General features: G+C 45.1%; 1 protein-coding gene across 1 annotated transcript in view; it reads left to right on the top strand.

The window, feature by feature from the left end:
• The first annotated feature begins 505 nt into the window (after positions 1 to 505).
• Positions 506 to 27248, top strand: part of OTOA (otoancorin) — a 60424-nt gene continuing 33681 nt past the window's right edge. Inside the window, exons 1-14 of the mRNA XM_060078011.1 lie at positions 506 to 596; positions 941 to 969; positions 1061 to 1091; positions 1207 to 1234; positions 2744 to 2831; positions 5674 to 5805; positions 9199 to 9434; positions 12323 to 12426; positions 16212 to 16312; positions 18446 to 18585; positions 21101 to 21224; positions 23324 to 23539; positions 25162 to 25329; positions 26300 to 26440. Coding sequence (XP_059933994.1) covers positions 506 to 596; positions 941 to 969; positions 1061 to 1091; positions 1207 to 1234; positions 2744 to 2831; positions 5674 to 5805; positions 9199 to 9434; positions 12323 to 12426; positions 16212 to 16312; positions 18446 to 18585; positions 21101 to 21224; positions 23324 to 23539; positions 25162 to 25329; positions 26300 to 26440 — 1629 coding nt within the window. The remainder of the gene's footprint in view (positions 597 to 940; positions 970 to 1060; positions 1092 to 1206; positions 1235 to 2743; positions 2832 to 5673; positions 5806 to 9198; positions 9435 to 12322; positions 12427 to 16211; positions 16313 to 18445; positions 18586 to 21100; positions 21225 to 23323; positions 23540 to 25161; positions 25330 to 26299; positions 26441 to 27248) is intronic.

Raw genomic sequence — 27248 nt, 5'->3', positions numbered from 1 at the left:
GTATGGCTCAGTTACAGTACCTCCTAAGGGTTCAGTTTGCATGTTCCTGGTAACTAATGATGTTGATAAGCTTTTATGTGCTTATTGGCCATAAATGTACTTTTTAAAATGAAGTTTAAGTTTATATTTTTTCCCTATTGGCTTGTTTATCTTCTACTTACTGAATTGTTAGAGTTCTTTCAATATTCTAGATATAAGTCCTTTGTCAGATATAACAGAATCCATGCTTTTAACTGCTGCAGTTTGTTTGATTGAGGGGAATGAGAGGTAGATGTCAGAATATAAACAGGCCATTGTAGACTGAGGAGAGAGATGATTGTGTCTTATACTAGCATAGGGTTTAGATGGAGCAAAGTAGATGGAATTTAAAATTAAAAAAAAAAACACCTCAAGGAATTCTGGGTCTACTTTTTCCCCTTTTGTCTTCTGAATGTTCCTAAAAATATTTACAGATACAACCTGAATCAAACCTGAATTTTTCTTTGCTTGAATTAACTACAGGAGAATGTCTCAGGAACCTAGGACATACTCTCTTTTGCTGTTCCTTTTTCTGAGCCATGGAGTGGCAAGTCATGGAGTTCCAGATTCCCGGCAGGGTAAGTCCTGAGGGAGGAATCATCTGTCATGGTTTCCACACATCTTAGGGAATGGAGTGGGGTTAGATCAATTTCGGTACATGATGCCGCAAAGTGTTTTGGGATGTGTGCGTGCCTGTGTGTGTGTGTACCCACATAAGTGTAGAATTTTCAGGATCATTCTGAAAGAGTTTTTCAAACCAAGGTTTTTTCACACTGGCACATATGCTCACAAGTATAATTAAAATTCACTAAACATTTCCTTCACGAGTAACCTTTTCGGGGGCTCTTTTCTTAATACATATTTGTATTTTTGAGGGTCATCCAGTTCAATTCTATTTATACTTTCAATGGCTGTGTTGCAGATTTGCCTCCTTTGTTGCAAAAAATGGCGGTGAGTATCCATTTTATTTTCAGCAACATCCTCTGTACTGGAGCTGCCAACTTTTGGATGTTATACTCGACGTTATCTCTTTGCCTTTTAGGAAGAAATAATAGATGGAAGCTACCTGAATGGTAATGTCCCCGCTGTCCCTGCTTGTTGCTTCTAAGAATTTCAAACAGAATGCGCCTGTGATCTCTCTGGAATGATTCCTTTTTAAGTTGTCTTTTCATTTTATTTCCATTGTAGCATTGCTGGATCTCATACAGTTTCAAAGGTAACTCATCCTAAAGGGGAGGGGAAGGGATGGAATAGATTTTTAATAAAAATTCTTAATGGAAGTCTCTTAACTATAAAAAGTAAAATGTACTCATTACAAAAAATATCACCCAATGCACAGGTGTTTTAGAATAGATACATTTGTTCAACACAATTTTGGCCCCCTCTGCTCTAGCACAAGAGCTAACATTTACTGACTGCTTACTATGTAGCAGGTACTATTCTAAGTGCTTTTATGCATAAAAACACATGTAATCTTCCCAAGCCTCCCCCTCCTCCCACCCAAGTAGGCCCTATTGTTACCCCATTGGACAGAATAATGAAACTGAGGCCCAGGGAGGTGATTTAAGGTCACACAGCTGGGAAATGGTAGAGCTGGGGTGTGTATCCAGCAGCCTGGCTCCAGGACTCACTGTTACTTTGCTCTCACTGTCACTTTATATTCTGTGTACAGGCTGGTGTTAGATACCAGGGGTGTGGAGCAGGGCACTAGATAGTCTTGTGGAAAGACAAATATTAACAGATAATTCTGATATAACAAGTACTATGAAGGAGAAATGGGAGCCTTGGGGCCCCATGACAGGAGGACTCAATTATATTAAAGTAAAAGATCCCCATAAACAGTCTTCTCCCTAAGGTAACTCCAGTTGATAGTTTTGGATATATTCTTTCAGGCTAAAATTCTTTATCTATCTATCTGTCTATCCATCTGTCTATGTATCTATAAAAAATGTGATTATAAAAGGCCTTCTAATTGTTTAAGGCAGGAAGATTTATCTACTGCCAATTATTCCATCACAGCTGAAGGCAAAGGTCCAACTGATTCCCTTTGTCTGGATGAGTGGCATTCCATTGAATGGGTATACCATCTGTTTAACATTTCACCTGTTGTTGGATATTTGAGTTGTTTCCAATTTTTGGCTGTTATGAATGAAGGTGTGCATTTTCTATGTGTTGGGCAATGTTTTAAGCACTTTACAAGTGTGAACAAATTTAATTCTCACAGCTGTTAGCTGTATTACATAGAAAGGGAAACCGAGGCACAGGAAAATTCAGTAAACTGCCTAAGGCCATACAGTTCAGTGGTAGAGCCAGGATTCAAACCCAGGTTTCGAGCCTACCATCCTAACTATGCTATTCCAGCCTCTCATGGTATACAAAGCATCTGTTTTTTAAACTTGATATAGTCAGGACACCTTTCCAAGTCAATCTGTTTGGATTATTAATCTGAGTGGATTGTTATGGGATTTAGAATATAGCACACAGCTCCAGATTGATCATTGTCTTTGAGAGACTGGTATGCAGGCTGATTCCTAGAATTGGAAACTCCCTCTCACTGTGCCAAGGAAACACATCTCCTACCTCTAAGCACAGAGTTCCTAGCATCCCAGCCCATCTTCATTGTGCTTTCTGAACCTCGGTCCCCTGAGCACTCAGCTAGTAGAGGAACTGCTCATCCTAGGCGAGCCTGTCACCATGACCTTCTCCTGTCTGTCTTCAACTGAAGCTCCCATGAGTGGATGGCAGACCTGTCCCACAGAGTCCTGGCCTATCTGAATTCACGGAACGTTGCCTTCACCATCCCCAGCCTGCAGGTGTGTATCTGAGACCTATCCCTATGTTCCGCTCTCAGTGCTCAGGGGTTGCAAACTCAGGGGCCAGGTAAGTCAGTGAAGTGGGCTAGGTGGAGAGCTAGTCTTCACTTCCACAAAGAAATGTGTTCTCTCCAGTGTTTTTTGAAACATGATATAAACTCCTTTGTCTCTCTTTCATTTTTCCACTTTTGATGGAGACGTGGTGTATTAGAGCAGCGGTCCCCAACCTTTTTGGCACCAGGGACCGGTTTGATGGAAGACAGTTTTTCCATGGATTGTGATCGGGGGGATGGTTTCGGGATGATTCAAGTGCATTACATTTATCGTGCACTTTATTTCTGTTATTATTACATTGTAATATATAATGAAGTAAGTATAGAATTCACCATAATGCTGACAGGAGGCGGAGCTCAGGCGGTAATGCGAGTGATGGGGAGCGGCTGTAAATACAGATGAAGCTTTGCATGCTTGCCCCACCGCTCACCTCCTGCTGTGCGACTTTGTTCCTGTGGGGCCACAGATCGGTAGTGGTCCAAGGTCATGGACTGGTATTAGAGTATAGGCTGAGCTACTCTAACAAAGAGACCATAGATTACAGCAGCTCAAACAACTTAGTTTATTTCTATCTCATATAATAGTCCAGGGCTAGGTGGGAGGTCCAGAGAGGAGCGACAGCTCTACTTCAAAAGGCCATCGAGGGGCCTGGGTTCCTTCTGTCTTGTTGCTTTGTCATCATCTAGGGAGTGGCTGCCCACATGATTGAAACAGCACATCCATTCTCCAACCCAGAGAGGGTGTGGTGGGAAAGAGGAAGTGAAAGCTGAACAACTTCTCTTTAAGGATGTGACCTGCAAGTTGCACACTTCTTCCTGCTCACGTTTCATTGGCTCACAGTCCACAGTCACATCTTACTGCAGAGGAGCAAGATGAGAGACCATGTACCCAGCTAAAACTTATGGGATTCTGTTCCTAAAATAATTACAAGAGAGTGGACCTTTGGGTATAATTATCAGTCTCTCAATCATGGGTCCAAGAAATATTTTTCTTCCCTTTTAACTCTACTAGAAGAAAAACAGTAGCACAAACATGTAAATGGATGGCAGTGGATATTTGCCTTGGGGAACAATAGGGCATGGTGGGGACTGCGGTGAATTGGCCAGCACGTGCCTCATTAGCCTAATCAGTAGCCCAGGGCGTTTTGTTTTGCCTTTACCAATACACTGTGAATAGCACAGAAAATTGAGACAATATTCTTTCAGATTTCAAAGACTATTATTTGATTCAGCAAAGAAGTCAAAGAAGTCATGTCATTGACGAATGAAGTTCTGACATACGTCTTTGTTGTTTCGCTTTTTACTTACCTTATAGTGAAGATGAAAGTGTCAACCAACATTCATGTGAGAACGACACTCAGAAGCCTGGTTGTTATCCATTTACCAGGACACCCACTAGGTGGAGGTGGCTGGTGGCCTCATGGCATCTCCTTTCTTCGCCCTGTTCATCTGTGCAATCTAAAGAGAAGTGATGCCTGCCCCTTTCTCTCTAGCAGTAGGATTTCTCATAAAATGTGTATATTTTAACCTGATTAGGAGCTATACTACCTCTCTTCCTATTTGTATATTCATTTATTCATTTAGTGTCTACTTATCCAGCCTCTATTCTCTGCCAGGCACAGTTCTAGACACTGGAGACTCAGAAGAACAGGCAGTCACATTACTACCCACGTGGGCCTTTCATTCTAAGGGGAGAGACATTGAGTAAACAATTATTCAACTCATTCAGGGCAGAGAATAATGGCTGGCACTTATTGAGAACACTTTACATAATCACTTACTCCTCATGACCTAGGATTAATTCTTACTTACATAGTAAGTTTGACTATTGTCCCTACCTTTCAGCGGAGAAAACTGAGACCCAGGGATACTGTTGCCCATTTATCAAATAAGAATACAGGTTTCCCAGTTAAATATGACTTGCAGATGATCAACGAATACATTTTTTAGTGTAAGTATGTCCCATGCAATATTTGGGATATACTTATGCTAAAAAACTATTCGTTTATCTGCAAGTCAAATTTAACTGGGCCTGTTGTATTTCATCTAACCATCCTAGTTAAGGAATTTGCCCGAGGCCGTACAACTAGTAAGTGACAAGGTGGGGATTTGCACACAGGTTATCTGGTGCTAGAGCTCACCTTTTGTCCATGATGTCACACTATGCTGCCTTTCTAGAGCACCTCTATTTAAGGAAGATTTAGAAAAGAAGTCCCCAGATAGCAGAGGAAATCTCTTTCAGGAGAGGCTGCTGGCCTCTGCCCCTCACCCTGGAGGGGGTGCCACAGGGAGTTCATGCTGCCTGAAGTTTGCTCCTGTGCTGGGGGGCTTGGAGCATGGGAGAGGGTTTGAGCAGTGCCCATCTGGAAGTAGAAAACTTTCCAAGTAGAGGCCAGCTGCCCTGGACTTGAAACCTCAATCACCTGCAGGGACCAGGCAGGCCATGGGGAAATCAGCTGCCTAGAGGGTGGTGAGCCGGAAGAGTAATTACAGTGAGCAGCTGTCCCTCTGCCTGTTGATTATTACACAGAAGGAGATGTATGCCCAGCGTTGCCACATCTTTGTGGTTTCCAAGAGAAGCTGGAAATTTGGATTTTTGTGAGGCATTCCATGAATTTTAAATGTTAGCAGCTCATAAAAAATTTTGGAGCCAATTCAACCAAACGTGTGCAGGCTGCCAGCTTGCGGTCCCTGCAGGGAATTAGGTGGCCTGGCTGGGCTGCTGGCCGTGGTGCTGACCATGTGCTCCTGTCCTGTCCTCACGGACTCTCCTAACGTTCCATATCCAGGCAGTCATGGAAAACCACCTGGAACAATATTTGTACCAGCCCTGGAAACTGCTGGAGGACCTGAGGGGAACTGATGCTCAGCAATTCCACACTGCCATGAAATGTCTCTTAGAAGACAAGAAGGACCGCTTGGTGAGGCTCCCTTGGCATCCTGGGAGCAGAGGACGTCCAGGGCCAGTTGGTGTTTGTCGAGTTGAATGGAATTGAGCCTCACTCAGGCCTGGGCCCTTCTTTATCTCTTCCTCCCTCCTTCTCCTTCTGCAAACTCCCTGAGACCTAGGTTTCCTCTCTTAACTTTCTCCAAAGTTCAAATGAAGAGCCTTATGAGTCATATGCTTATGAGTACTAAGAAATGAGGGGTACTGAGGAGTCCCAGTAGTTTGGCTTCATAAACATCCGTGAATGATTACTGTGCACCAAGGGACACTGGATTCAGAGATGAAAGACTGTCTCTGCCCTCAAGGAGCTTATGGTCCAGGGAGACAAAAAACAAATTTCCACAAAATGAGGTTGGTAATGTAAGAGCAAAGAAAAGGCCTTTGAGACCCAGAGAACCCTTGGAATCAGAAAGGTGAGGTGTAGAGGTGTTTTTTTTTTCCAGAGACAGTTGATTGTGGAGCAGTGTTTTCCAAAGGGAATTTAAACATTTTAATAATCATAAACTTATTTTGATGTCTGTTATTAAAATGCACATCAAAACTGTGAGTTGGGCTTCCCTGGTGGCGCAGTGGTTGAGAGTCCGCCTGCCGATGCAGGGGACGCGGGTTCGTGCCTCGGTCCGGGAAGATCCCACATGCCGCGGAGCGGCTGGGCCCGTGAGCCATGGCCGCTGAGCCTGCGCGTCCAGAGCCTGTGCTCCGCAACTGGAGAGGCCACAACAGTGAGAGGCCCGCGTACCGCAAAAAAAAAAAACTGTGAGTTTGGTGGAGATGTAATGTTTCCTTTTGAAATGAATTTAAGTTTTAAAAAGAGTCAGTTTAAAGTAAAAATATGAACTAAATAATAGTAAAGGCAATGCAAAGATATGGCAAAAATGAGGATGGTGGTCTTTGAAAATGATACTGATCAATGTTTACTGTGTGTCGGGTATTATTTTGAGAGAATGATCAGCACCTGTTTCTGTAAAGGGCCGGATAGTAAACATTTTAGGCTTTGCAGGCCATACAATCTCTGTCAGAACTACTCAGCTCTGCCGCTGAAGCATCAAAGCAGCCGTGGATGGCAGGTCAATGCATGGGTGTGGATGTGTTCCAATTAAACTTTATTTGCAAAAACAGGCAGTGGGTCAGATTTGACCTGTGGGCCATATTTGCCAACACCGTTCTAAGGGTTTAACAAACCTGGACCTATTGAATTGTCTCCAGGACCTTCTGAAATTAGGATAGATAGACTCTTACCATTTCAATATTCAGATGAGGAAACAGGCTTGGAGAGGTTGAGTTAAGTAACCTCGGGTTACACAGCTTGAAAGTGGCAAATCTGAGGTGGGAACCTGGGCTCCTGACTCTAGCTGTGAGCCCTCTGGGATCTGGGAAGCCCGTGGGCTCCATCTCAGAATAATGTGTTAAAATGTATAAACTGAAATACAATGGATGACAAAGGAAGCCTATTCTATTGAAATACATTTATCAAAATACATAAGACAAAGTTAAGGGTACAGTAGTTTATGTGCTTCTTTAACACATCCAACAACAAGATTTAGTGGCGGGTCTAATAGTTTCTGTAATTTTGAGGAAGTGTTGAGTGTAAGCGAGATTTCAAGACATTTGCAACAATGGTAGTGAGTTATGAAAGTGTTTGTGATTTCTGGTGATGACACATCAAAGGTTCTCCTGCCACCTTGCTGGCTTGCTGCCTACGTTCATCCCTGAAGGAGATGCCAGGGACCAATTCCATGGCAGTGAAAAGGAGGATGCAGTTTCCCCCCAGTGTTCACAGATGCCCTAATACTATCCACAGACCCTGCCCAATAACCCCTAAGTTACACTCTTAGCTGCTGCACTGTTTGGCCCCAGCCGGGAATGACGGAAGTTAGGAAACACATGGGCGTGGTGAGAGGTGTGGGCTTGGACTCAGTACACTTGTTTCAGATCCCAGCTTCATGCAGGTTTGGCCTGATTAACTAGTCTCTCTTTTGTTCTCATCACCTGTAATATTGAGTTAATTATAGCATGTAATGTTTGCTGAGTGTTCACTAGGTACCAGGCACCCTCCCTTCCTTATCTCCTTCAATTCTTATATAAATCTAGGAGGTAGACACTGATTTTATCTTCATTCAAGAGGAAGAAACTGAGACTTAAAAAAGATAAGTGATTTGCTCAAGGACACACACATGTAAGTGGAGGGCCTGGCATTTGAACCTAGGAATGTCTGACCCGCAGATCTATGGGGCTTAACCTATAGGACTGTTGTGAGAATTACAGGAGGTGATGCATGCTTGCTCCGTTCTTGACACAGTGCCTGGAGTGTAGTCCATAGGCAGTAAATTGTGGTTGTTATTTTATTTTATTATTTTTATTTATTTATTTATTTATTTATTTTTGCGGTACGCGGGCCTCTCGCCGCTGCGGCCCCTCCCGTTGCGGAGCACAGGCTCCGGATGCACAGGCTCAGCGGCCATGGCTCACGGGCCCAGCCGCTCCGCGGCATGTGGGATCTTCCCGGACCGGGGCACGAACCCATGTCCCCCGCATCAGCAGGCGGACTCTCAACCACTGCGCCACCAGGGAAGCCTTATGGTTGTTATTTTTGGAGGGTGTGTTGGGTGAAGGACAGAGTCGTGTCCAGTCTGATTGTACCTACACCCTGTCAGCATTCCTGGGGTCTGTGGTTCAAAAGATTCATTCATTCGTTCATTCTAACAGGCTATTTCTCAATGTCTTCTAGGTACTAGGCATCCCACTAGGCACATGGCTTGGGCCCCAGCACTTTCCTGGCTCAACCTCAGCTACACACTGGAATCAGATGCCAGGGCTCCACCAGAGACCAGTTAAACCAGACTCTATATAGTGGTGCTGGGGATCACCTCCCTAGTGATTCTGATGTGCAGCCAAGATTGAGATCCACTGGCTTGGAGGAAAGATAGGCCCATAAGCATCTCTAATGCATCATGGAGTTTGGTTCAAGATGCTGTTGGGAGCCCAGAGCGGAGGGAGATTTGACTTGACTTAAGTAGGACATCAGAGAAGACTTCACCAATGAAATGACAGCTGAGGTTGGCCTTAAAGGATCAGCTGGATTTCTCTGGGAGAAGGAGGTGGAGAGGGGATGCCAGTTAGAGCAAGGGCCTGAGGTGTGACAGTCATCGTGTATCTGGAGAATGACAAGGTGCCTAGTGTGGGTGAAGCAGGTGAAGGCCTTGACTTTGTTCTTTAGGTGATGGAAAGGTCTAGAAGGTTTGACATAGCAGAATGGTGTTTAATAGTGGTCCTGAATTTCACCACTGCTGCTAAGTGTGGTCTCTCCCAATGTTTCCAAATCAAGAGGCAGCTCTCAAGACAAGCCTAACTTATATCATTCCTGTAGGAGCTGGATGACATCACTGTGGACTTGGGAGAGATTCGGAAACAAGCCTTGCAGAGCCCGGGCGTGAACCGCAGCCTGTTTCTCATCACACTGGAGAGATGTTTCCAGATTCTGAACCCCCTGGAGTGTGTGGAGATCCTGGGCAGGGTGCTAAGGGGCTCTGCAGGCCACTTACTCCAGCCGGATATCACAGAGAAGCTCCCCCGGGACCTGCGTGAAGATGCCTTCAAGAACTTGTGAGTGTCCTCCTGCCCCCCAGAGTCTGTCCTGAGAAGTCAAGGAGGTAACGCATGAGGGAGAGGAGAAGGCAGGTGGGGACAGGTTAATGTTCGAGGTCAGTTTAGAGATGGTTTGATTAAAACAGGGTCTCCCGGCCTTCCCTGGTGGCACAGTGGTTGAGAGTCTGCCTGCCGATACAGGGGACCGGGTTCGTTCCCCGGTCTGGGAAGATCCCACACGCTGCGGAGCGGCTGGGCCTGTGAGCCATGGCTGCTGGGCCTGCGCGTCCGGAGCCTGTGCTCCGCAACGGGAGAGGCCACAACAGTGAGAGGCCCGCATACCACACACACAAAAAAACAAACAAAAAAAACCAGAGTCTCCCAAATTTTAGTCATTCTGGTATCATCCTCACAATTTTTCCATACCTATATACCACCTGTATTATTATTAGTTTGTGTTTTTTAAAAATAGATTCATTCTATTTACTTTAAAATATCTATTTTAAAAGTAAATTTGGGACTTCCCTGGTGGCGCAGTGGTTAAGAATCCGCCTGCCAATGCAGGGGACATGGGTCTGATCCCTGGTCCGGGAAGATCCCACATGCCGCAGAGCAGCTAAGCCTGTATCCCACAACTACTGGGCCTGTGCTCTAGAGCCCACGAGCCACAACTACTGAGCCCACGTGCTGCAACTACTGAAGCCCGTGTGCCTGTGCTCTGCAACAAGAGAAGCCACTGCAGTGAGAATCCTGTGCACCGCAGCAAGGAGTAGCCCCTGCTCGCCACAACTAGAGAAAGCCCGCACACAGCAATGAAGACCCAATGCAGCCAAAAATAAATAAATGAATTTTTTTAAAAAAAAGTAAATATGATACACACTACTGTATATAAAAAAGATAACCAACAAGGACTTACTGTATAGCTCAGGGTACTATACTCAATATTTTGTAACAACCTAATTTGAACTCAAGCCAGTTCTTCTGAATCTCAGTTTTTTTTTTTTTTTTTTTTTTTTTTTTTTTTTTTTTGCTGTACGCGGGCCTCTCACTGTTGTGGCCTCTCCCGTTGCGGAGCACAGGCTCCGGATGCGCAGGCTCAGCGGCCATGGCTCACGGGCCCAGCCACTCCGCGACATGTGGGATCTTCCTGGACCAGGGCACGAACCCGTGTCCCCTGCATCGGCAGGCGGACTCTCAACCACTGCGCCACCAGGGAAGCCCTGAACCTGTTTTGACCTTTTCCTACTCTACCCTCCCGTCCCCTTCTCCTTGTGAGGATGATGTCATTAAGCCCACCCCCCATTCTTCAAATGAGGAAACTGAGGCACAGAGAGATTGTATAACTTGCCCTAGGTCAGACTGCTAGGGAATGATAGAGACAGCATTTTTACAAATGGGCAAGCTTTCCCTTAAATAACGTAAACATCGTTTTTTCAGAATTATATCTATCTCCTGTCCCTTTCACGTTCTGTGCTGTTCTGAAAAACAAAACAACAACCCAAAAAAGACAGAGAGAGAGAAAGAGAGAGAAAGAAAAAGAGGAAGAATAAGACCAGGAGAAGAGGAGAAAGAGGGAAAAAAAAAAAACAACCGAGGAGAAGGTGGAAGAGAGGAGAAGAAGAAAAGAAAGATACGCGGCAAGAAGATATTAAGATAGATTTAAGGGAAAGTTTTCCTCTTCACATATGAAATGACTGGGAGAGTGGTGAGGATAAACTTTAAGCTTAGAAAAGGGCAGATGGGTCATTTGGTGAATTGATTTTCAGTGGTGGTGGGTGGAGGTGAGGGAAGTCTTCCAGGATGAGGAGACTCAGCTATTTTGCAGGTATGAACTGGAGGGGTGATCAGTGTGAAATGCTGTGAAAGGTCAAGTCATATTTGGACCAAATGGGACTGCTGGGTATGGTGACAAGGAGGTCGTTCAGGACTTGGGCCACAAGGAGTGGTGTGGTGATGAAGAAACCAGATGTCAGTGGCTTAAAAAGTGACCAAGACACTTTACACCCATCAGGATATCTGTAATCAAAATGTCAGATAATAACAAGTGTTGACAATGACGTGGAGAAATCAGAACCCTCACACACTGTTGGTGAGAAAGTAAAGTGGTACAGCTACTTTGGAAAATAGTCTGGAGTTCCTCAAAAGGCTAAGCATAGAGTTGCCATCTAACCCAGCAATTCCACTCCTGGGTCTATTCCCAAGAAACATGAAATGCGTCACACAAACACTTACACATGAATGTTTACAGCAGCATTATTTATAATAGACAAAAGGGGGAAACAACCCAAGTGTCCATCAACTGATGAACAGATAAACAAACAACGGAATAGAATTTGGCCATAAAAAATGAATTACTGATACATGTTCCAACATGCTTGAAGCTTGAAATCATCATGCCAAGTGAAAGAGGCCAGATACAAAAGTGACATATTATGTGATTGCATTTATCCGAAATATCCAGAAGAAGTATATCTATAAAGATAGAAAGTAGATTAGTAGTTTCTAGGAGTTGGGATGACTAGACGTTCTGAGGTGATAGTTAAAAGGTAGGAGGTTTCTTTTTGAGGTACTTGAAGGATTCTAAAATTGATTGTGGTGATGGTTGTACAAGTCTGTGAATATACTGAAAATCATTGAGTTGTATACTTTGTGTGGTATAAGTTATATCTGAATAAAACTGTTATGAAAAAAAAAAAAAGGACCTGGTGGTGAGGAAGTGGAGAACAGTCTTTGGAAGGTATTTAATTGTGATGGGAAGAGGAGAAACAGGAAAATAGCTACATATATAGCAAGGGAGTGGGAAGGGCTTTTAACCAAAGATAGCTTTGTATACTTTTGTTGTTTGGACCCTGCCTGAAGGCCTTCATATTTGTTCCTTAATTGACACCCATGTTTATGTCATGCAGGTCTGTGGTGTTCAAAGATCTCTACGACCAAACCTCGGCCCATTCCCAGAGGGCTCTCTACTCCTGGATGACTGGGATTTTGCAGACATCCTCCAATGGCACTGGTGAGCCCAGGCTTTGAGGTGGGAACACTTTTTAGGGGGAGTCCATCCTTAAAAGTGATGCTTCATCTCTGAAGATAGGGATTTGATTTCGTTGCCACTTAAGATTTTTAGCTCCCTCAGCTTCTAAAAAGTGCTTGATGTGGTTTATGGAAAAACCACATACCCCATTTCATCAGTGCACTTTTCACACGCTGAAGTCTCTGAAATCGGCATCACCTGTATCTTACAATCAACACCGTGTCCAAGTTTAGTTTCTTAGTGGAATGTAGATAATGATGGCACCTTAGATTCCATGAAAACTTGCTGCACTGCGCAGCATGCGGGATCTTAGGTCCCAGGGATCCAACCCTGTAGTGGAAGCGAGGAGTCTTAACCACTGGACCGCCAGGCAAGTCCCTCAATGGAAACGTTTAGAATCAGGTTACAAGTTCAAAATCTGTGTTAAAAATCTGTATCAAAGTGGGACAAAATAGTTTTTTTAAAAAGAAAATATAGGCAATAAAGCACAGAAATTTAGTGCTAAGCTTCCTGCAACCGAAGCAGCAATAGGTCAGGAGTAATTTATTTGGCAGATGTTTGTTAAAAACCTACTATTTTCTAGAGTAGTGAAATTCATAGAGACAGAAAGTAGAGTGGTGGTTGCCAGGGGCCAGAGGGAGGAAGGAGTGGGGAATTACTATTTAATGAGTACGGAATTCCAGTTTTGCAAGATGAAAAAGTTCTGGAAATGTATGGTGGTGCTGGTTGCACAGCAAAGTGAATGTACTTAATGCCACCGAACTGTATACTTAAAAGTAGTTAAGATGGTAAATTTTATGTTACGTGTATTTTACTACAATTGAAAAAAAAAGGAGAGAGAATGGCTATGTAGATTCGTAACGCAAACAATTTCACAGGTAGCTTCAAATTGTTGAATCTTTAATGTCGGTGATGTAAAGAGAATAAACTTTTAAAACACCTAAAAAGAGCCTACTATGTGTCAGCCACTGGAGATACAAAGGAAAAGAAGACCAAGTCTTTGTTCTCATGGAGCTATAATTTTATTGTGGGAGAGTAGGTGGAGAAAACTTGTAAGCAAGTAAATAAAGAGAGATAGATAGAGAGAGAGGACACAGATACCGGTAACTGCTCTGCAGAAAATAAAAGGGATCAACGCCATGGAAAGGGTTACTGCTTTAGCCTAGAACAGGGCTTGGCAAGTGTTTTCTGTAAAGGGCCAGAGTAAATTTATAGGCTTTGTGGCCCTACAGTCTCTGTCTCAACTATCCGACTCTGATGTTGTAGCACAAAAGCAGCTCTAGACAGCAGATAAATAGGCATGGCTGTGTCCCAAGAAAACCTTATTTATGGACACTGACATTTGAATTTCATGTGATTTTCACGTGTCAGAAAATATTCGTCTTCTTCTGATTTTCCCTCAATCATTGAAAAATGTAAAAACCGGGAACTTCCCTGGTGGCACAGTGGTTGGGGCTCCGCGCTCCCAATGCAGGGGGCCCGGGTTCGATCCCTGATCGGGGAACTGGATCCCACATGCATGCCACAGCTAGGAGTTTGAATGCTGCAACTGAGGAGCTGGCAAGCCTCAACTAAGGAGCCCACAAACTGCAACTAAGACCCGGCACAGCCAAATAAATAAATAAAATAAATATTTTAAAAAATGTAAAAACCAAGCTCGAAGGCTGTACAAAATCAGGTGTTGGGCTGGGTTTGGTCCACGGGCCGTAGTTTCTGATTGCTGACTAAGGAGGCGGAGCAGAACTCTCTGGGCAGGTGACCTTTGGATTGAGACCAAAATGAGAAATGGGATCTGACATGCGAGGCTCTGGAGGAAGAGCATTCCAGGCAGGGGAAGGAGCAAATACAAAGGCCCCGAGGTGGGAATGAGCTGCGGGTGTGTGGGAAACAGAGAAAGCCAGTGGCGGTGAAGTGTAGGGAGTGCCAATCAATCCTTTTCCTGTAATTCACCTCTGAAATTTGTACATAAGAAGCATTAAACAATGGACTAATCAATGTCTTCCATGCGCAGCAGAATTCCCTCTGCCTGATGCATAGTGGTAGCCTCCAGAAAACTGAATCTCACACTAAGTGACCCTGAGAAGTTCACTCAACTCACCCTCCAGACTCTAGACTTCCCTTAAGTCCTTGTTGCCAGAACTTAGTTGGAGACAGACTCTCCTAAAATTCCTATATGATACGTTTCATTATTAAACTAAGTGAATTGAAATGAATTCTATTTGGACTTTAAACTTTTTTTTTCATGAAGTTCCTTGAGGTAACTGGAAATACTTTGGGTGTCCAAACTATCCCAAGTTTGGGGATCATTGGTCTGCAGAAATACAGTTCATGCTTAATAATTAATTAGAGGGACTTCCCTGGTGGCACAGTGGTTAAGAATCCGCCTGCCAATGCAGGGGACATGGGTTCGAGCCCTGGTCCGGGAAGATCCCACGTGCCTTGGAGCTACTGAGCCCGCGTGCCGCAACTACTGAGCCCACGAGCCACAACTACTGAAGCCCATGCGCCTAGAGCCTGTACTCTGCAACAAGAGAAGCCACCTCAATGAGAAGCCTGTGCACCGCAACAAAGAGTAGCCCCCGCTTGCCGCAACTAGAGAAAGCCCGCGTGTGGCAATGAAGACCCAACGCAGACCAAAAAAAAAAAAAAATTAATTAGAAACGAACAACTCAGCTTGGTTCTTGGTGAATTTAGTGGTTTCCCCCCAGAATTCTTTAGCCTTCCAGGGCCACCCTTTCTTCTAATAACCAAGTCAAGTGTCCAGAGTCCCCATCGAGAGGATCACAGGTGTTTACCTGTGCTCACCACAACAGCTCTGATTCCTGGGCTGGGGGAGGACACCCTCTTGTCCCTGTGACTTAGCCCAGGCATCAGCTGACTTCACCGTCTCCTCTGGGCATCAGCCATTGCCCACGGCTTGCTGCAACAGCTCTTGGTGACTGATTCACTGCACCCTATAACGGTTCCTCTGCTTTTTTCATTTCCCCAAAATGCTACCAATGCAATGGTGTTCTGTGTAAATCTTTTACTGGAGGATTAGGGGCAATGGCAGCCAATTCTAGTTCATTGAAATTCTAGTTGGATCCTGGCCACGATTGTTCTTAAAGCCCCACTGACATTTGCTGATGGGGAATTTCAAATGCCTGAATGGAGTGATAGAGTCCTCTGGGAATTGAGAGAAGGGAGAACACTGCTGCTGGCTGAGAAGATGAGAGAAGGCTTTAAGAAAGGAAACACTTGAGCTTGTTTTCTAAGGTAGGGTTTGGATTTGGAAGCTGAAGAGTTAGGGGAAAGGCATTCTAGCTGATGGGAAGGGCCCAAGAGAGTAAAGATTTGGAGACCATTTGGGGTGCCTATGAGGAAGGTTTGGCTCATGTACATGGCAATAATCAATAAGGAAGATAAAGATTGTTACTGGTAGTAATAGAGAGTCAAATATATTTCAAGTTAGTGACTAACTAAAAATAAAACTGTATTTTGTGGTCTTAAGTATTAAAAAAATAATCTGCATTTCTAACAAGTTCCCAGGTGATACTGAGGCTGCTGGTTCAAGGGCCGCTCTATTGAGTAACGAAGTGGTGGACATCTGTCATTGCCTGTGTATAGTGTAGCATCCCATAAGTAGGGGGCTCTCAAAAGATGGTTGTGGAATGAATTAATAAATGCAAAGAGGAGGTCCTGACATCAAAGATCTTTTGACTATCATATACCAGTGCACAGTCTTTTATTAATTTTTACTTATTTGTCCACTTATTTATTTTTTGCAGATGACTCTGTTTCATGGGTCAGTGCAGAAAACTTATGGATTTTGGGCAGATATATGGTTCACCTATCCTTTGAAGAAATTATGAAAATTAGTCCTATAGAAGTAAGTTGGAAAAGTGCATTTACATGTTCCCATCACTAATACTTCTGGGGTAAGGTGTATTCTAAACCTCTCACATTCAGCCAGCCAGTCAAGGTGCCCTGGGAAATGAACACCCACCTCAGCTCAACATAACTTGAGCATCTAAAGAAAATTCCTGGAATAAGACCTCAAGCAGTCAATTACTGGATTGTGTTCTAGTGTAGAAAAGCTAAGAAAAGAAAAAGAATTGTGGACAATTAAGATAGCTCTGGGGGGCCTCCCTGGTGGCGCAGTGGTTGAGAGTCCGCCTGCCGATGCAGGGGATACGGGTTCGTGCCCCGGTCTGGGAGGATCCCATATGCCGCGGAGCGGCTGGGCCCGTGAGCCATGGCCGCTGGGCCTGCGCATCCGGAGCCTGTGCTCCGCAACGGGAGAGGCCACAACAGTGAGAGGCCCGCATACCGCAAAAAGAAAAAAAAAAAAAAAAAAAGATAGCTCTGATGTGAAAAAACATGATCTATAAATGTTGGCTATGAACCAAAAATCATTTAAGGGTATTTTTGTACTCAAGAAAGGCCAAGGACAGTAACTGTAGAGTTTCGGTCCTTGGAAGCATGAATGCAAATGAAAAGCAACATGGATTAATAGCTACTTCTATTTATGGTTACTTCTGTTGATAGCTACTTTAGCATGTGTGATGATTGGATTTTAACTCTAGAGTTTACAGTGGAGAAATATACATATTTGGATTTTAACTCTAGAGTTTACAGTGGAGAAATACACATATTCGAGGTTACTTAACTCACCGGTCAGGTGTCTTTCTCCTTCTGATGTTGGCCCGATGACACTAAAATCCCTGGGGTAGCATGATTTTAGAATGCAGCCTCCAAAGAACGCTGCCAACAGGGAGGCATTTGTAAGCAGTTTGGGGCTTGCCACCAGTTTTTATCCTGTGTGCCCTAACTTTCTGCTGGCCAGTGAGAGAAGTGTTTGCATCAAATGACTGGCTTGTTCAAGGACCGATTGACCCAACAATATCTGGTTATTGTGAAACCAGAGGCAGAAAGAGGTTTCTCTTTTTACCTGGGAGGCTGGAAATATTTCAAATGTCTCTCAATTTTATAATTCCCAGTTATAAAATGGATTAAACTTCAATTTTACTCTCCAAAAGAAGCTGAGTGAATTTCAGGAAGTCGATAGAGGTTAAATTCTTAGGAAACTGGGCCCCTAGTGGGGTATTTCTGAGATCCAGATGCCATTTGCACCATTTCTTCATCTTCTAAAAATGTAGAGAAGGGAGGTGAAGCCACAGAGTGCCAATGCTAAGAGGGAATTTCATATGGACAAAGAGTACAGTTCTTGAGGGAGAGACAACTTTGTGAGACCTTTAAGTGCAGAATAACCATGCGTTGAAATATTGGAGACTTCAGTGCGAAAAAGTGAACAAGAATAGAAAGAATCTGAATAGCATATTTAATAAAGTTGAATATGTTATATATATTTACATAATATAGGTGTGTTATATATTATGTAAACATACATTTACATATATATTATATACATATATTCAACTTTGTATCTTACAAAGAGAACACACTCTTTTTTATCACCTGAGGGTCATTTATAAACTGACTCATCTATTAAAAAAACTCCGATTCCCCAAAGCAAACAATTTATGGACCATATTCTCTGACCTCAATAAAGCAAATCTAGAAATAAATGTGCAAATATTGGCTTTAAAAAAGTTCAACTGCTCAGATAGTAAAAACAAACAAACAAACAAACAAAAAACTTTCCTAAATAACAGTTGGATTGAAGAGGAAACTAAAGCAGCAGTTACAGACCATTAAGAAATCAATGACACTTATGGTTACCAAAGGGGAGAGGAGGTGGGAGGCATAAATTAGGAGTTTGGGATTAGCAGATACAAGTTACTATATATAAAATAGATAAACCACAAGGTCCTACTGTATAGCACAGGGAACTGTATTCAATGTCTTATAATGAACTCTTGTAGGGAAAAAGAGAAATCAATGAAAATGAGAAATGGGCACCTCCAAGTGCCAAGAGTAGGGCACAGCACAGACCACCAGGGAGGGTCTGCACGGGGCCACTTCATCCCTCCACACTGATCTTCCTGTCCTTGTCCACCAGATTGGGCTGTTTATCAGCTATGACAACGCCACCAAGCAGCTGGACACGGTTTATGACATCACACCTGAACTGGCCCAGGCATTTCTGGAGAGAATCAGCTCCTCCAACTTTGATGTGAGGAATACCTCTACCATCCACAGGCAAGGGGCATGGGCGTTGGGCCCTTGGAGCTGTTTCCCAAGATGCCATCTAAGCATCAGCTTCCTCTGAGCAGCAAAAGACCCGGGGAGGAAAGGGAGGTGGCTGGTCCATGTCTTTGGATAGTTCCTTGTCTTTGTGCATGTGAGGGAGGTGTTTCCCCAAAGAGACCCCTTTCAAGAGGTTGTGAAGTGGGGAAGAAAACAAATGCTTTTTAAGCATCGCCTATGTGCCAGACATTTTATACAACCTTATCAAGCGCTAACATTCCAGCTCTGGGCACGAAAATGGAACATTTTAAATAGTACTCCATCCATTCCAAGGTAAATGTGTAATTTCCAAGAGGTTGGGTTGAGTATTGGAAATAGCTCATGGGTCCCCATATTTGTGAACCCCTTGTTATCCAGACCCTCAGGTGGGGAGCCCTGGGATGAGATCAGCTCTAGAATTTAGTGATTGTAACATGATCCCCCAGAACCATTTCCAGCAGGGGAGGACCAGGAGCTGCACACCTGGTCACCCCAGAAATGGTTTGAATGTTGGGGGTTGTGTGCAGTGGGAAGGGGTGACGGGCACTGTTCACCCATCTTCTCTCCATCTCCCAGGGCCTTACTGTCACAGTGCTTCCTCTGACATTACCACATGACCTTACATTTTTCAAAGCACTTGCAGAGAATGTTCTCATATGAAACTCTTACACCTTCTTGCCCTATCCTTAGTAATTTTCACCATCAGCATGGCTCTCATTCTTTTTTATAGTTACACCAAAAATAGCTTAACGATTAAGAATATGGGACCTTGAACCAGACTTCCTGGGTTTAATCCTGGCTCTGCCACTTACAAGTTGTGTGATCTTGGCCATGTTACTGCACCTCTCTGTGCCTCCATTTTCCCATCTGTAAAATGGGAGCTACTAAGCTGCCTACCTCATTAAGACCCTTGTAAAGATTAAGAACATCTGCACAATATGGGGATATATGTATATGTATAGCTGATTCACTTTGTTACACAGCAGAAACTAACACACCATTGTAAAGCAATTTTACACCAATAAAGATGTTAAAAAAAAGAGAACATCTGCAAATAGTAAGTGGTCAAGAAATATTAGTTATCCTTAACATGGTTATTAATATTCAGTCTTCACTTCTTCTGAGTCCTCTTTTTTCATCAGACACACTTTCAGATCCTTTCCTTGGTCTGGTTGCTTTCCGGTGGACATGTCTGAGAGTGTCAGTGTCTGATCATGATCGACCAGGTGGTCCAGCCATGCTAAGTTAAATAGATTTCATACTAATGCTAAGAGCATCCACTGATGAAGTGCTTAGTTCCCACCAGGAAGTATGCTAATTAGTTGGTATGCCTTTTCTCATTTAACTCTCACAGTATTCCTCATTCCTTCATTCATCATATTTAAGGAAACCTCCCCATTAAAAGCTTAGAGAGGCAGGGCTACCCTGTACAGTAGTACAGAGTATGCACTGCACAACCATGTGCTGCAGGCTTTCAGAGAAGTTAAGCAACTTGCTACAGGTCAGATGTCTCGTAGAGCTGGGCTTCAAGCTCCAGTTGGCCTGAAGCTATGTTCTTAACCACTAGATGCAGTGCTCCCCGTGAGACCAGGAGTCAAGTCCCATCTCTGCTCCTACGTTGTTCTGCCTCTTGTGTTTTTTTGTTTTTGTTTTTGTTTTTTTTTGCGGTACGCGGGCCTCTCACTCCTGTGGCCTCTCCCGTTGTGGAGCACAGGCTCCAGACGCTCAGGCTCAGCGGCCATGGCTCACGGGCCCAGCCGCTCCGCGGCATGTGGGATCTTCCCGGACTGGGGCACGAACCCATGTCTCCTGCATCGGCAGGCGGACTCTCAACCACTGCGCCACCAGGGAAGCCCCTTGTGTTTTTTTTTAAAGATTAAATTATTTTATTCAATTCAATAGACTTTTTTCATTAAGAAGTTTATTTATTTATTAAAAAAAGTTTTTTTAACATCTTTATTGGAGCATAATTGCTTTACAGTGGTGTGTTTCTGCTTTATAACAAAGTGCCTCTTGTGTTTTTTCCCTTTTGAAGTCACCATCATCTGGTGATGTTGGTTATAAAGCACCCTGGAAATAAACCTCTGCCTCAGAGAATCCCTCAGGGTGGACAAACCCCTTATCTCTGAGTGGAAAGTTGGGGGTTTTCTGTGGCTAATTGAGCACATGCTTTCCTTGTGCCCCTTATTGCCTCAGGAGGAGAGATGGCAGAGCTGGATGGATCTAGATTTAAGGCCCAGCACCACTACTTGCCTTGGGCAAGTCACTTGATCTCTTTGAGTCTCAGTTGACCCTTCTGTGAAATGGGGCTAATGAGAGCACCTACCCTGCAGGGCTGTGATGAGATAATCCAGGTAAAGGGCTCAGCACAGTACCTGGTACGCGGCAGCTGCTGTGATCGTGACCTCTCGGTTCTAACTGGGGTGGGGCTGCGGCTGCGGCCCGCAGCTCTGCGCCCTCCACCAGCATCCCTTGTCCTCTCACACAGGCTGGGGCTGCTGGTTTGTTTCTACGATGACCTGGAGCTGCTGGACGCCGCTGTGGCCCAAGTCCTCCTTCACCAGATGATCAAGTGCAGCCACCTGAGGGGCTTCCAGGCTGGTGTTCAGAAGGTGCAGGAGGGCTACAGGGCCCTGGAGCCTCAGCATCAGTTTCACTAGCCAGAGAAATGGGAAGAACAGTCTTGCCTGGCCTCTGGGAGAAAACATGTAGTGTTTATCAAGATCTAGGTCCAGACTCGCAGGTGGCATCTCAAACACTGGGATGAGCTTAAAATGGGAAGAGACAACAAAAAACGGTAGGAAAAGCTTGAATAGATCAAAATTCAATCAGAGTGGCCACTTCAAATGTAAATGTGCGTAAGGTTGTTTGGGGATCTTAAACGCAGATTTAAGGTCTGGGTGGGGCCCGAGACTCTGCATTTCTAACAAGCTTCCAGGCGATGCTGAAGCTGCTGGGCTGGTGACCATGAGTGGCGCAGCGGGGAGATACAGCAGTGGTTCTCGAACCTGGTTCTATGTTAGTGGCACGCCCCTCCCCCAGGCTGTACCCCCGAGAGATTCTTGTGTCATTGGTCTGGGCTGTGGCCTCAGATGCAGCCAGGGTGGAGAGCACTGGAATGGAATGTATTTGCTGAGTTCCTAGACCAAGGTTTTGGACCAACAGGCACATGGGGACGGTCTCATTTCCCTCCTCACTCCACCTCTCTCTCCTTTCTTCCCTTAAAGTCTTAATTCTGCCCGGCTTCTCTCACTTCTTTTTGTCTTTCTCATTGTTTTAATTGAAAAGATGACATGAGAGCAGTATTCAAGAAGATTTGATAACATCGTCAATAATTCCACAGCAGTTTCTGACACATCACAAAACCCTCGGTCCCATTTGGCATTTTACATAGTAGGCATTGTCTTGGTCAGTGCATATTTTTGTTTTCCAGGAAGAGCATCCTTCCCAAGCAAGCTTGAGCAAAAATAAGAAAATAAATGTATTTTAAGGTCACAGGGGTAGCTGTGACCAAGAAGAAAGTGAGATACAATGAGATATTAGAGAACCCTTTGGATCATCTAGGTCAGTACTCAAACCTGAGGATGCATCAGAATCACCTGGAGGGCTTGTTAAAAACAGCTTGAAAACATACCCACATCCAGAGCCTCTGATTCAGGAGGTCTGGGGCGGAGCCTGAGAACCTGCATTTCTAACAACTTCCCAGGTGATGCTGATACTACTGGTCAAGGACCACACTTTGAGAACCACTGCTTTAGGCCTTTTGCAGATGTGGGAGCCGAGCTTTAGGGAAGGGGAGCTGCTGAATTTGGAGAAAGCCAGGAACCGTAACAGCTGTTTCTTTCACTTTACTCTGCTGCCCCCAAGTGGCCATCTAGAACACTTGCGTACATTCGTCTGACATGAAGATATGGTTCAGGCAAGTTCAGGTGTTAAAACGTGAACCGTTCTCATTTTTTTTGTACAGAGGTCACGTTGCCGTAGATGAGTTTATCACCTTCTGTACCGGAAGCAGTTGGGAAACACAGTTGACTATAACTAGACAGGCATGTTACAAAAAATAATGAAGGCGATCACAGAAATATGAAAACCTGTAACACATAATTTTAAATGAAAAATATAGAGCAGAAAATTGCACTTGTGTTCATGTTACAACTATGTAAAGACTACATGCCACAGCTTATTTATAAAGGCATAAGAAGTTTTGGAAACATATACACCCAGTTGCTAATCCTAGTAATTTTTTTTGAGGTAAGATTTTCAGGAGACTTTCACTTTCTTGTTAGTGTTGAGAATTATTTTTACATAGATTATATATTATTATGAACCCCCCCCCCCCCAGCTATTTCATGACAGAAAAGCAACCATATAGACAGGATATAGAGTTTTCAAGGTCATAAAGATAAAATAGTTGCTACGGGAGTGTGGCTGAGTTACGGGTGAAGTGAACAAACTTTCCTTCTGCCATGCTTTAAGGTTGATTTAATAACAAATTAATATTTAAATGAAGCATAAAGTGAATTTGTGGCATACGAAAGTCGAGGCCAGAGGAGGTGGTGTTCTCAGTGGGGCAACTCACGGTCTGGGCTTAGCAGCAGTACCTCTCCTTTTGACAGAGCAGGGTGGGTCGAGGTTGCATCCCAGGGTGTGGTCAGAAGGAACCACCATCTTGCTTGCTATCGACCCTCATCCCAGCTTGCTCCTCTTCTAGCTCAAAGCCGACCTCCTGGAAATTGCCACAGAGAACCAGACCCTCAATGAGAGCCTGGGCTCTTTGTCGGATGCAGTCGTGGGCTTGACTCACAATCAGCTGGAATCCCTCTGCCCTGAGGCTGTGCACGGTGCCATCTCGACCCTCAACCAGGTCTCGGGCTGGGCCAAGAGCCAGGTCATCATCTTGTCTGCCAAATACCTGGCCCATGAGAAGGTCAGTTGGAGCTTGAACTCTATTTTAATGCCCTGAGACCCAAGGGCCAGGTATACACACACAACAGGGGCAGCCAATCAGTAAGAAGATGGTGCCAAGGGGGACTACCTGGGTTCGAATCCTTGGTCTGCCACTGATTAGCTGTGTGACACTGGAGAATTGGCTTAACTTCTCTTGGCCTCAGTGTCCCAATTTGTAAGATGGGGATACAATAGCACCTGTTCCATAGGCTTATGTGAGTCAGCATACAGGAAGAGACTAGAACAACACATGACCTAGAGTATGAGCTCAATGAGTGTTAGCTATCTCTAAGTTAATCATTTAAGCTTCCCAACAACATCTGAGGTCAGTAGTGTTATAACTTCCATTCTCCAGGTCATTCACACGAGGCACAGAGTGTAAAAGGGAATTGCCAAGGCCACATGAAAGGGACAGAGCTGGGACTGAACCCAGGGCATCTGGCTTCACATCCTGCTTGCTTCACTCCCATGCTAACTACTTCCATCATGGCACCATGACCAATGCCCACCCATTCTTACTTTCTGACTCAAGACCAAGAATAGACTATTCATCTTGTCCCTTCAGGACTTCTGGTGACTTTCGTTTGAAGGCTTTGCAGACCTTCTGTTTTGACTGGGGCCACATGGGTCCACTCTGTGAATTTGATTTTAGAGAGTTGAGGGAGACTTGTCTTGTTCCTCACAGCCCTGGACCGAGAGGCTTGTCTCATTCCTGTGTCCAACTCTTCCTCCAGAGGGGTGAAGTGACTTTTGCTAAGAAGCCAAGAGCTCAAAAGGTCTTGGCTTCTTTAGGGACAGTAAGAGACTGTCCATTCTACAGGGAATAACTACAGGAAACCACTCAACGGTTTTTTGCAGAACCAAGGAATGTCTCTGATTATATTACATCTAGCGTCTTCACTCCAAAGGAGTGTGGGAAAAACCAAGCGTGATTCCTGTTAGAGTGGCCAGCTATAGTGGTATTTGTCATAAAATATCAGACTCATGTCCTGAAACACTTCTTTACTTCAACTCAAAGCTTCCACATGAAGGTAGATGAGCGTGGGGCTTTGCCGTGTCAGATGCCTGCCGGTGACATACTGAGGCCAATACTGAGGCCAGTGGGCTTTCTCAAGGTCCCATGAGAGGGGGTGGGCTGGGTAAACTAAGAGTCCCACGACCTACCCGAAGGTTCTTGCCCACTGTTGCCAACATGGGCCCAGTATTGCCTGATGTTCAGATTTTTTTTTAATAAAGCAGAAACTCTAATATGGATTTTTATAAGATTCCTCCAATATTTAAATCTTGTCAGCTAGTTCAGATTACACACAGAAAAGCCCATTGCCTGGTCAGCTGTGGCACATGGATGGCACATTGCTAGTTGTGCTGGGGCCTCAGGTGGCATAGTAATTCCCCCAGTGGTACAGTTACTGGTGTCTTGTGTTTTGATACTTAACTCTCTTTCCTGACGGAAGGAAGGAGGATCTGGGAGGGCAGCTTGTGTCTTGGTCACGGTGGTGCCCCAGCACCCATCTGGATACTTGGCCTGCTGTAGGGCCTAGTAAACGTCTGAGTGGTGGAGGTCCAGAGCTGGGCCTCATCCTCCCTGGCCGGTGCCCCCAGGTGCTGTCCTTCTACAACGTCAGCCAGATGGGCGTGCTGCTGGCTGGGGTGGGCACCCAGGCCTTCCACGCCATGGACCGCAGGGACCTCGTGCAGCTCCTGAGAAGCGCCATCTCCCTGCACGTGTCCGACTTGTCACCTGCCCAGCAGCACGGTGTCTTGAGCAAGGTAAGAGGAAAATGTCTGGTCCGCAGCCCCGGGGCTCACCGAGCGTGTGGTTTTGGGGCTTTGTGAGTGGGCTGTGTCTTTAGGTGGGGTTGTTCTGAACCTGGAGAATGCCTTCTCCTGATGCCCACCTTCTCTCCTTTCCAGAAGGAGCCTCTGGGGGTTGTGCCTTATTCTCTCCAGACCCTGGTGCTCTCCCCAGCCAGTCGAATCTGGAAGACTTTTCTTCAATTAGATTGCTTGCTGTAATAATGTTTTAGGAGTTTGGTTTTGTTTTTTGTTTTTTGCGGTACGCGGGCCTTTCACTGTTGTGGCCTCTCCCGCTGTGGAGCACAGGCTCTGGATGCGCAGGCTCAGCGGCCATGGCTCACGGGCCCAGCCGCTCCGCGGCATGTGGGATCTTCCTGGACCGGGGCACGAACCCGTGTCCCCTGCATCGGCAGGCGGACTCTCAACCACTGCGCCACCAGGGAAGCCCAGGAGTTTGGTTTTCAAATGTGAAAATGAATCCTGAATCCCCTTACTGCTTCTGAACGCCCCTCCTTTCATGCTCTGAAGCCATGTCCATATTCCTCTTTCTCACTTGCAGTGGGTCTTCTGGGCATCCTATTCTATCACACCTGTAAGGTCCTACTGTACAATCTGTTAAGAAACCAACCCAAAGGGTTCAGCCTAATTTGAACCAACACCTTGCAGATAGCTGTCACGCCTATGGTTAAATTAAAGAGGGTGGGTTTTGGAATAAGACAGACTTGGGCTTAAATCTCATGTATCGACTTTCAGCCTTACTCGTTAAGCCTCGGTTTTCTTACCTGTAAAATGGGGATAAGGATCATCTCCACCTCCTTGGGTTGCTGAGCAGACCTGATGGATTTTATTGCCAGTGAAGCACTAGACAGAGTGCCTAGCCCTCACCCAGTGCTCCATGTACCTTCTGCAAGGTCGTTATTATGTTTCTTCTCACTTTTGACAGGTGATGGAAGCAGGAGATACCGCCTCGGGCATTGTGGAAATACAAGGGGCTTTCTTTAAGGAAGTGTCTCTCTTTGATTTATGGAGGGAACCTGGATTCAACTCCACAGTCCTGAAAGAGAAGGAGCTCCGGCGGAGTCAGGTAAGACTGTGACTCCCAGAGGTGGTGCCTGGGTTTCTGACTGTCTTGTGGGAAAGGTCTGTTCTAAGGTTAATTTGGTTAAAGAGACTTATTTCTTGTGATTAAACTCAGGAGATAGAATAGCGTAGTGTTAGACGAGACCCGAGTGTGAATTCCGGGGCTGCTGTTTATTAACTTTGGGGTCACTGCTTCTCCTCCCACGGCCTCAGTTTTCTCATGTGCAAAACGGGGATCATTTCTCATGAGAATCATGCTGGGCAGTGCACTGTACGTAAGAGCAGTTATCACGGCGGCCTCCTGGGGAGGGTTGTGCCCTGGAGGCCGACTTGCGGCCTCGGAACTTCCCCTGACTTGCTTTTCGTTCCCTCACTCTTCAGTGTTTGTGGAGCCCCTGCCCCCCAGGTGCCAGGCACCGTGCGTGGTGCTGGGGACACAGAAGTGAACAAAACAGAGGGAAATCCCTGCCTGCAGGGGGCTTCCATCCTAGCGAGGGAGACAGTGCGGAAGGTCAGCAATTCAATGTGTGCCCTGTTAGGTGATAGATGATGCTGATGAGCACTAAGGTGGAAGTAAACCAGGGGGAGGGCCAGGCCTTTTAGGGGGTGGGGAGTGAGCTGTTTATTAGACAGGTGACCTCGCTGAGCTCAGAGAGGTTGTGGAGTGGCCGCTGTGAGGACTGCCACCTACCCTGGGCAAGAAAGGGAGCTGAAGGGCGTCTAAGAAGGGACAGGATTGGACTTTGGTTTTCCAAGAATCACTCTGGCTGCTGCTTGGGGACTGAGTTGAGGAGAGCAGGGAGGAAACAAAG

The sequence above is a fragment of the Mesoplodon densirostris genome, chromosome 16 (genome assembly GCF_025265405.1).
Source record: "Mesoplodon densirostris isolate mMesDen1 chromosome 16, mMesDen1 primary haplotype, whole genome shotgun sequence".
Lineage (NCBI taxonomy): Eukaryota > Metazoa > Chordata > Mammalia > Artiodactyla > Ziphiidae > Mesoplodon > Mesoplodon densirostris.
This window is presented reverse-complemented; position numbering and strand designations above follow the sequence as displayed.